A 10,904-nucleotide genomic window follows, 5' to 3' on the forward strand; every position below is an offset into this window, starting at 1 on the left:
CTACAGAATAAGTTGAGAAAAAAATATATATATTAAATTTCAAATCCTTTTACGTGACGTGGCGATAACTTGCTAGAATTTAACTAGCCGATAAAAAATAATAATAAGAGAATATTAAAACGGAAATGCTATTCTGCGCCCTAGACAATTCCCTAGTCTGCGCCCATGATGAGATGGCATGCTGATATGTTGGAAAAGGTCAAAACCACCGATGACGTGTATTTCCTCTCTCTTTTATCATCTTCATATTTCATACCTCGCTTTTTTTCCTCTTCTACGTTGTTTTTTTTTTAAGACTCTAAATTCATCAACAAAGAGCAAAGCAAGATTCTCAATTTCACTGACTAATTAGTTTCATCGGAAACCATAACCCTGAATTAATTTATAGAAAGACTAAACTGAATGGAAAAAAAACCCTAAAATCTATTAGTATAAGTTCTTTTCAACTTTGTCAATATACTAAATTATAGATCCAAATTAGCAAACCGAATTGGAAGTTGTTCAATTTTAAAAGAAATCTTTTTTATATCCAATATTTATCAAAATAAGACTGTATATAACATAAAGTTAAGATTGAATATACGCTTAGCGCGTGCAATTTTAATTAATTCCTCATATAGTCATATAGCAACACGACGAGTTTTCATCAACTGGGTAAGTCTGATTCAATTAAGAATAGTATTTCTTTTTTATTTTTTGAAATTCTTTATCCGAGCATAAATCGATGAACAAAATCACCATCTTATCAATTAGAAAAATAAATCATTATCTATCATTTCCATAGCCGAAGAAGTTCACCAAAAAAACTAATGAAAATGATAAACAAAGTAACTTTTTCTTTTCCATAAATTTATCATCCATATACAGAACCACAAGTAATCATTTAACTAAGTTTCTCACTAATCATTTCTTCGATATCATCTTCGCTCTCTGATATAAATTTAAATCAGAATTAAAATTTGTATGGTTCTCCGTTAATCTAAACAGAAAAGAGGAAGGATGAGAGAGCAATTTCCTTTTCTGTCTTTTTTTTTTCTTTTTCAACTAAGAGAGAGAGAAAGGGAATCCACAAGAGAGATGATCATTCACGTGACTAACAAACACATCAAACTACCATGTTGGAATGGGCGCATAGTAGGGCTTACTCCAGGGCGCAAAGTAATTGATGCAATACGTCTTTATCCTCTGCCTATTTTAGAGAGAACGTAAAAATGAAAACATAAAATTTAAATTCAAAACGCTATTTTGATTAGCGTCAAATGCTAGTTGATTTGTATTTATATGACTCCATCATAAGACTTGAGCTTTCATGAACATTTCCAAGTACCTGGGTGTCATGGAATATGGAAGGTGGAATTCTTCCACCATAAAACCTACTTTTTTTTTTTGATAAAAAAAGAACCTTTTCATTAATGGAAATTCAAGGTTACAATGAGTTTCAGATCGAAAATAAGAGAATACAAAGTAACAAGAACATACCGTACAAGTACAATACCGAGAAATCCGACAAGAGAAAGAGAAGGATTACCGGAATAAGACAAATACAAGTATGAATAAGATCCGATTAAATCAGAGGAAGAATGGTTTTTCGCGGAATTAGAATCCAACCATTTAGTTTGTTTTTCTTCTTTAGAAAGATATGCTCCCAAAATAGGAGTGATTTGCTCAAATCTCTTGAAACTAGTGATGGAGCTTCCGTCGTCAAAGAAAACACCGATGAAGATGAAGATTTCGTCGTTGGAGAGCATCACTATCGATCTTGAAACCCAACCCAATAACCAAGAACCGCCATTAAAGCGAAGATAAACCTCAAAAGAGTAGATAAAACCACCATAATGGTGTAGATAAGAAAAAAAACATAATAAAAATTAAGCTATAACTACTAACTAACCTAGGAAACAAGAAATAGTGAAGAAATATGCTCAGATCCATCCCAAAATGGACTAGATCTGAGCAGAAAAGGATTGTTCTAGATGGTGTTGTTGTTGAAGAAGAAGGAGATAGAGAGGAGATAGAGGAGAGATTTGTGGAACTTATAAATGTAGGCACATAAAACCTACTCTAAGAGCTAGCACTATGAAGGGGTTCATCCCCTCCCTATCCCTCCATATCCCTTAAAAACACAAAAAAACAAGTGCTATGGTCTCCCAAATCCCTATTCATGTAGGGATATTCACAGGAATCCCTACATGGAGGATCACATCTGATCCCGCTTGTAGGGAAGGGAAACCATACAACTACTCAGTTGCCGTATTTTTTTTACACTTTACGGCTACTCTTAGTAGCCGTAACATTTTTTCTGGTTTTTAAAAGTTTTACCTTGAAACTTTTCATTTTCACTCTTTTTTTTACTAAAACTCTTTTTTTACCTATTATATCTCCTTTTTTAATCTATTATGTCTTTTATTACCCTAAAATATCTCTTTTTTACCTACATAAATAAATTTCCATAAAAAAAAAACTAAAAAGAAAAATACGATTACTGATTTGACACTATTCATACGGCTACTCAGTAACCGTCACATGTAGAGAAGGGAAAAGAGGGCACCATAGTAAAGTTGACACTATCCCTTACCTACGTATAGCTACCATAGTGCTTGCTCTAACTTAATAAATTATCAAATGGAACAAGGAGTAGATCTACTGTTCCGGACTTCCCGTTTATTTACCGCATGCTCCAGTTCCATGTAGTTTAGTGGACATGATTGTCATTACAAAATTTGTCTGCCATTTCCATATTTGAATTTCAAAAACCAAGAATATAGTAATTAATAAAAAATCTAAAAGCAAACGGAACGGTCTAAAAATTTGAATTCGACCCTAAAACCTACTCATTCCTTACCCTTTTCATTCTCATTTCCCCGTCTCTCTCTTCAACTTCTCACAGACACACTCACTCTCTCTCTCTCTCTCTCTCTTTTTCTCTTAACCCTTCGTTTTCCTTGAACACACAATCGCATCAACTATTTGTTGAAACGACTAACTGTAAAACCCTAGATTTAAAAAAAATGCGGATTTCTGAAGCAGCTACTGCTCTCAAAAGCAGATTTGGATTCCATGAACCTTCTTCAGATACAGATTTAATCAAGAGTTCCCCTTTCTTGAAATCGTCTTTCAAAGAAAATAATCTTGTATATTCTACTCCTTCTTCTTCTTCAGTAAGCAATTTTGGTGAAAGAGGAGATGATCATGTAGGAGTTATTCAGAGATCGTCCAGCCTTAATTTTGAGTTACAAGAAGATCCTTCTTTCTGGAAAGATCACAATGTTCAGGTGATTTTAAAGACCTATTTTGTTCTCAGATTTCATTATTTTTTTCAATTTCTAGGTTTTTGTCCTTTGTCTGGAATTAGGTCAAATTTTTCTTCATTTTTCTTTTCAAATTAATTCTTGTTTTTTTACCTAGATTCTGGATAGTATCTGTGGTTATACTGATAGATTTAAATTACAAATATCTACATGGTTTTGTGCAGGTTGTTATTAGAGTACGTCCTCTTAGTAATTCTGAAATATCAATCCAAGGCCTAAGCAAATGTGTTAGGCAGGAGAGTAGTCAGACTATTACTTGGACAGGGCATCCAGAATCTCGTTATACATTTGATCTTGTTGCAGATGAGAATGTCACCCAGGTAGGCTTTGTCCTATTATTGATGATTAATGTGTTTTACTGTCATAGTATGGATCTCATTATAGTATTGTAACAGGAAAATCTGTTCAATGTGGCTGGATTGCCAATGGTTGAGAATTGTATGGGAGGTTACAACAGCTGCATGTTCGCATATGGACAAGTGAGTTATTAAATTGCTGCACAAATAAGTGGAGTTTTATGTTTATTTGCTCTACCTGTTAGAGTTTATAATAATCAAACCTTAATTGTTTGGTGATTAATTTTGTTGAACATTCATACTTCTCTTTATAGACTGTAGCCTAAAGGTTTAACTAATTTTTCTTTACAGACTGGGAGTGGTAAGACACACACCATGATGGGAGACATTGACGGAGGTACTCGACGACATAGTGTTAATTGTGGTATGACACCAAGAGTTTTTGAACACTTGTTCACAAGAATCCAAAAGGTATGAGTTAATTCTTATATACTTGTAACATATGAAATTGAAAATCTATTCCACCTTTTATGTTTTTGCTCAAGTGTTTCAAGTTCTATCTTCAGTGGTTTTTATGTACTCGTGTTGGATTTTGTTTCATAGGATAAAGAGGCTCGCAGAGATGAAAAGCTGAGATTTACTTGCAAGTGCTCATTTTTGGAGATATACAATGAGCAGATTTTAGATCTTTTAGACCCATCATCAGCTAATTTACAGGTAACAAACAATAACTTGCTTGTATGCATCTTTTTTCCATCAACCATATCTCTCCAGATCATACTTGTGTGTTTGTTTGTGCTCTTCAACAGAACACTACTTAGGATTCTTTTAATATCTTATGCTTTTAACTCTTTCCAGCTGAATTTTATAAGGAATGACAAGACTCTAAAATTTGTTCCATCATCTTTCCTGTACGATTTAATTTCATTTTTTCTATTTTAGTTGAAATTTTGGTTTATATTCTTTCAGATTAGAGAAGATTCCAAGAAAGGTGTTTATGTGGAGAATCTGAAGGAGATGGAAGTTACTTGTGCACGGGATGTTATTCAACTCCTTGTTCAGGTATATATTAACCTTCTTTTAGCTCTACAGTTGTTACATGATTATTTGCCGGTCCGGTTGGAGATTAGTTACTGGTTTATGCATTGCACCTCAGCATTTCTAATATACCTTCATTCAGCTTGATTAACTCCTGCTGAAATAATGTTTTAAGCATTTCATGAGTGTATGAAAAATAACATATATAGTATTATCTGTTGCTAATGATTGAAGCATTGACTGAGCAGTGAGTAATTAAGAATGATTATGCTCATGTTTGCAGGGAACAACTAACAGAAAGGTGGCTGCCACAAACATGAACCATGCAAGTAGTCGTTCTCATAGTGTTTTCACATGTATAATTGAGAGTAAGGTGGGTATATGTCACCAACAACAACAACTAAAGCTTACATATTTTTGGGGTTTATTTTATAATCATATGATATGAACGGTTGTTGTTTTTTTATGCAGTGGGAGGTTCAAGGTGTTACCCACCATCGATTTGCACGGCTAAATCTTGTGGATTTGGCTGGTTCAGAGAGGTAATACCTGTATAATATTCCATAACCAATATTAAGAGGATACCTATTCAGAAAATTAAAAAGTAGAATAACAGTTGTTTCTCTCTATATCTTTTTGATCATCAAGGCATGGTTGACTTGTAGGCAAAAGAGTTCTGGTGCTGAAGGTGAACGCCTAAAAGAAGCCACAAACATCAACAAGTCGCTTTCGACCTTGGGGTTTGTCCACTATTGCCATATTTGATGTGTCAAGTGGTTTTACCTTATGGAGACGTGTCTTTGCATTTATAAGAAGTTCTAATTGAGTTTGTTTGGTGACTTGCAGGCTGGTAATTATGAATCTAGTAAACATCTCCAATGGGAAGTCACTTCATGTCCCTTACCGTGATTCAAAGCTCACATTTTTGCTTCAGGTAGACAATTTATTGAAAATGCTAATGTTGTTTCCAGTAGATGTATCCTATCACTATAATATACCGTGCAAGTGTACCCTTGCTATCGTGGAAATTCTTAATTTCTTATTTTTTGGTGACATATAAGATTGAGGTTCCGACAGAAAGTGTAAATAAGTTAAATACTTGCAATATCCTCGACTGTTGCACGAAAAAAGGAACAAATAGCCTTGACTGTATTGTTACGGCAAGACATGTTAACATGTTTCTAAATATCAATGCCACTTTTGTCCAGGACTCACTTGGTGGGAATTCAAAAACAACAATAATCGCCAATATAAGTCCTGCTAATTGGTCAGTGATTCATCTAAACAGTTATTTTTTCTTTTGTTAATTTCTCCAAGTGTCTTGGTATTTACAATTTCCTTACCTTGATGTTCTTAATTTATTCTTTTTATCTTCTCTGGCTTTACGCAGTAACTCACTGGAGACTCTGGGCACATTGAAATTTGCACAACGTGCTAAATTTATCAAGAACAATGTATGTGTGATTCGCTTTTCTTATACATCTACCCCCCTCATGCCTCATGCTGTGTAATTGTTTACTTGAAGAGATAAAATGAATCATTATACCCGATGCTTTAACTGCTATTATTGTCCATTTCCGCAGGCAATAGTGAATGAAGATGCATCTGGAGATGTGCTTACCATGCGTATCCAGATTCAACAACTCAAGGTATTGATTACATCCGTTTTCATTTTTCATCGTTTTCCTTATTTAAGTACTGGATTGCTATGATATCTATTGGGTGTCAGATTAATAGTTCACTAAAACTTCTGGCTTAATTAATATCAACATTTCAAAATTACATTCTCTAGTATTTGATCATCCGAAGTGGCCTTCCTGTTGCTATTATATCTTTCATGTATACATTGGATCATATCAAAAACTTTGACAATGACCTTTAATAGTTGAGCGGTTAGTCTTTAATGGCACATTATTAGGTGACATTTCACTTATTTAATTTACCAAATTTATCGTGCTTTCTTACGTCCTATCGTTTGACTTAAGATATTGTAGCTCATTTCTGATTTTGGTTTATATACAGAAAGAGGTAAACCAACTGCGGAGTTTGGTTAACGGAGGAATTGAGAACCAGGAAGTTGATTTTCCGAGTGTCTCCTTTCCGGGATCTCCAGGCTCCTTTAAGTGGGAAGGATTGCAGGGATCATTTAGTCCACTAACGTGTGATAGAAAGAAGCCTCGTGTATGGGTTCAACCACTCTTAAATTTGTTGGTGCTGCCTTATCCCCTAAAATATTAACATCTGGTTAAAATGTTACAGAATAAAGAGTTTGAAGCTGCTCTGGTTGGGGCCTTCAGGAGGGAAAAGGAGAAACAAATAGCAATGCAGTCACTGGCTGCTGAAAATCAGGCAGCAATGCAATTGGTGAGATAGCTGACTTCATATCTTGCATGATAAAATCTAGCTTGTTCTTTTCTTTTTTCAGGAAATTGTTGCTGAAAGATTTGGGTTCTATCTACTTTGAACAGGCCAAACGAAGAGAAGATGAGATAAAGAATCTGAAAATGCGGCTTCGGTTTCGCGAGGCCGGAATCAAAAGGTTGGAGGCAGTTGCATCTGGGAAGATCTCAGCTGAGGTGCATCTCTTACAGGAAAAGGAGGAATATCTGAAAGAGATAGAGGTTCTCCATAACCAGGTGGATAGGAACCTTGAAGTGACTAGATTTGCGATGGAAAATCTTCGTTTGAAAGAAGAAGTCAGAAGGCATGTGTTTCTTTCTTCCATTCAATCTGAGTGGATAGGAACTTCAAATTGTTACTCCATGCACTAATAATTATGCTAGTCTAGTAATCAGCCTGCAATTTTATTTTATCGACTGCAAAATGAAAGGAAAGCTTTGTTAGGTTAGAATGGAAAAAGATATTTCGAGGAGACGTTTCTTAGATAACACACATGCACTTTTATGCAAGTCTATTAGAAGTCGTTTACACTTAAGCATGTTTCTCAATTTAATTGAAATCATTGGTAGAAACTGTGACAAATATTCTTATCTCAGTGTTGAACATATGATATTCCAGATTAAAGAGTTTTTCTGAGGAGGGAGAGCGCGAGATGATGAGTGAACAAATCATGATACTACAGAATAAGGTATTCCGTGGGTCAGAATTGATATTTGTCATTAGTTTGTATACCCTTCATTTTTATTTATTCCACTCTTTTGTGCTTATATCATGTATAAATTGCAGTTGCTAGAAGCATTAGATTGGAAGCTTATGCATGAATCTGAATTTTCGATGAACCAGGTAGACAACATGCTTCTTTTGATGTTTTGAAGCATTTTGGATTAAACGATTTTATCTGGTTAACTGAAATTCTGAATTTGTTTCTTCGTTCAGAAAGGAAATTCTAGTCTGGCCAGCTTTGAGGATAGTTTGCTGACTTCTAGTCAGGTATGAAAGCCAACTTGATTCCAAGCATGATTATAGTATAGATGCAGTTAAATAATAGAGCTTGATTAGTTGATTTACGCATCTTCAGAATATGCCGGTTTCCTCTTTTAGGCTGATGACTTGTATTCTGCAGATACAGTCACAAAGTTTCTAGCTATAGGTAGCTGTTTAAACACCCTTTTATTGTCTAATGTTTTTCTTTTGTATGTTAACTACTAGGATCCCGCATCATCTTGGGGTTCTTCCATGAGCGCAGAGAATGAATTCCTTCGTATTCAGGTGATTTTTGCTTCTCCGGACATGATTTTCAACTATTTTTGTCTTGTTTAGCTGGTTTCAAGTTTGTTTCTACTTTAAATCAATTTCAATAACATATCGCTGAATTGTCTTGATTTTGCAGGCTATACAAAACCAGAGCGAAGTTGAAACACTGCACAAGAAACTAGATTCCTGCCTTAAAGAAAAAGAAAATTTGCAGAGGTTCTTGTTTTTTTTATTTCTCTTTCAAACTTATTTCCTTCCCAGATCATTGAAGCTCCTGTGCGATATCCCTTGACTACTCTAACATAGTATGAAACTGTTTTGAAACCTTGCAGACAGATTGATGATTTAGTAAGAGACCTAGAGAATGAGAAAAGAAGAGCTAGTAATATGGAGGAAGCAGCAAGGAAAAATCTTCCTGTTGGTGCTTCTGATGATCAGATGGAGCTTAAAACCATGGTTGACGCAATTTCAGCTGCAAGTGAACGAGAAGCTGAAGCTCATGAAACGGCAATTATCCTGGCTAAGGAGAATGACGAACTTCGGATGAAGCTAAAGGTTTTTATCGAGGACAACAAAAAATTGATCGAACTATATGACGGGGCCGTATCAGAAGTCAACAAGGCTGAGAAAACTGAAGATAACAGTATCCGGTTGGCAGATATTCAGAAAGAGAAAGATACTGACAGTAAAATGACGATTGATAACCTGAAGCATCAACTCCAAGATTTGCATGAAGAGAATGAGAAACTAATGAGTTTGTACGAGAAAGCTATGCTGGAGAGGGATGAATTTAAGAGTCGGCAAAGCAATGTTAAAGTGAAGGAAGAATGTAGTTATTCAGAGAATCTGGATGGAGACCAAAGTCTCAAGTTAACAGACCTTGCTTCTCAACCTGGGGAAGAAAAAGATTCAGGAAATGAGTTAAATGTCTCTGGATCTATTGAAGAATCTCTCGGAGTTGGTGGGGATCCGATGGAAGTAGAAGAAAATGTTTTTGATGGTGCGGAACCAAAAATGTCAGCCACAGAAACTTCAGAGGAGCTGGGTATGACTAGCCGGAAGCTTGAAACAGCACAGCATAAGCTTGTGAGTGCAGCCAAAGCTTTAAGCTTGTTCGCTTTACTCGAGAAGGCAACTACGGAGGAAGAGGAACTCTCAAGAGAAACTGAAGCTGCAGAGAAATGTATACTTGTGAAGCAGCAAGATTTAGCAGACAGTAAACTTCTCTCTTCTGAGATACATGACAAGAAAGCTATTGCTTACCATAAGCTATTAGCTCTTAAATCTTCCCTTTCGAGTATTTCTTTAGCTCTTAGCAACTGGGAAGAGCGAGAAGAGCGAGCTAGGAGGAAGCTGGAGTCGTCTTCAACTTGTGTTTTGCAGAAAAAAGATGAACTGGCATGTCTTCAAGCCAAGAAGGATGAAGTTGAGGTTGCTCAGGAGAGGGCTCATCAATCTGAAGATGAGTTGAGGAACAAACTCATATGTCTGAAATCAAAACTGGATGAGGAGAACAAGAAAGTAGAGGCAGAAAGGGTACTTTTTTCAATAGACAGTAATGTGGTTGTTCCAGCACAAAGAAATTGGAATATGGGGGGTAAAGCTACTGAACTTCTTATATCTGAAGAGCTGCAGACTAAGTTGAAAAGGGAAATCAAGCAAACTCGAGAAAAATTGAATTGTATGGTAATGGAAATCGATGAGTTGAAAATAAAGTCAGAGAAGTTAGAAACTGATACCGAAACTGTCAGAAAGGACTTGTCAGCTGGTTTGAAATCGGTAGAGGAACTGGAACTGGGATTTCAAGAACTTTTCCAAGAGAAGGAGGTGATTAATGAGTCTAGAGAAACTATGATGAACGAAATAGGCAATATGGTAGTAGAGTACCAGCAATGTGTATTCGAGTCTGATCTTAAAGAAGGGGAACTGGAGTTACTTGGTGAGGAACTTCAGATGGAAATGAATAACTTAAAGGAATTAAGAAAGATGCAGGAAATCGAAACTCAGAAGACGGCTCAACTACTGAACGAAACTAGAATATCTGTTTCAGAAGCTACATCATTGCTGAGTGAAGTTGATATGTAATTCTAGTTTCTTTCTTCTCCCCTTGAGAGTCTGTAATTTCTGTAAATTACTGTTAACGGTGGATTGTATCTATTTGATACGAACACATTGTAATTTGTATTGACTCTTACTAGAGTGAGGGTGGGATTAATCAATATCACTTGAATGGTTTTTTTTAAAAATTTCCCTTAAATTTAACTTTTGCATCACATTCAGATGCACAAGATTGTACTATTAGAAAGTTGGACCAGAAGATTACAGGTTCTGGGTTCAGATAAAATGTTTTGTTTGAATTTCATGCTTAAATTAACAGAAGACCAGATTTTGGCGGTCGTAAAATGCAAAGAGTTGCTAGTGTGTATATGAAGTTGCATCTCGGATTCAAAAATCAAAAGCTTTCTCTAAAAGAAGAGAAATCTCGTTGAGAAGGTGCAACGAACACCAGTACTAAAGCATCAAAACCATAACATAGAATTCTGTCTGATGCTTGGCAAAGTAGTAAACTAGAAAGCAGTTTGAATCCTCCTACAGAAGCAAAGTAGTT

General features: G+C 35.6%; 1 protein-coding gene across 1 annotated transcript; it reads left to right on the forward strand.

Moving 5' to 3' along the window:
* Positions 1-2,817: 2,817 nt before the first annotated feature.
* LOC113311016 (kinesin-like protein KIN-12E) lies at positions 2,818-10,542 on the forward strand. Its single transcript, XM_026559851.1, has 22 exons — positions 2,818-3,272; positions 3,473-3,628; positions 3,704-3,787; positions 3,956-4,075; positions 4,208-4,321; positions 4,574-4,666; positions 4,926-5,015; positions 5,114-5,184; positions 5,308-5,382; positions 5,489-5,576; positions 5,851-5,909; positions 6,033-6,096; positions 6,226-6,291; positions 6,665-6,823; positions 6,902-7,006; positions 7,111-7,346; positions 7,661-7,730; positions 7,829-7,885; positions 7,979-8,032; positions 8,252-8,311; positions 8,433-8,512; positions 8,629-10,542. The coding sequence occupies exons 1-22, from the start codon at positions 3,009-3,011 to the stop codon at positions 10,379-10,381; spliced, it is 3,918 nt and encodes a 1,305-aa protein (XP_026415636.1). The 5' UTR covers positions 2,818-3,008; the 3' UTR covers positions 10,382-10,542.
* Positions 10,543-10,904: the final 362 nt, after the last annotated feature.

The sequence above is a fragment of the Papaver somniferum genome, chromosome 9, assembly GCF_003573695.1.
Source record: "Papaver somniferum cultivar HN1 chromosome 9, ASM357369v1, whole genome shotgun sequence".
NCBI lineage: Eukaryota > Viridiplantae > Streptophyta > Magnoliopsida > Ranunculales > Papaveraceae > Papaver > Papaver somniferum.

Coding starts and splice junctions, on each gene's coding strand:
- LOC113311016 (XM_026559851.1), top strand. CDS start 3,009: ATGCGGATTTCTGAAGCAGCTACTGCTCTCAAAAGCAGATTTGGATTC. Junction 6,097..6,225: donor CTAAATTTATCAAGAACAAT/GTATGTGTGATT, acceptor CCATTTCCGCAG/GCAATAGTGAATGAAGATGC. Junction 6,824..6,901: donor GTGATAGAAAGAAGCCTCGT/GTATGGGTTCAA, acceptor AAAATGTTACAG/AATAAAGAGTTTGAAGCTGC.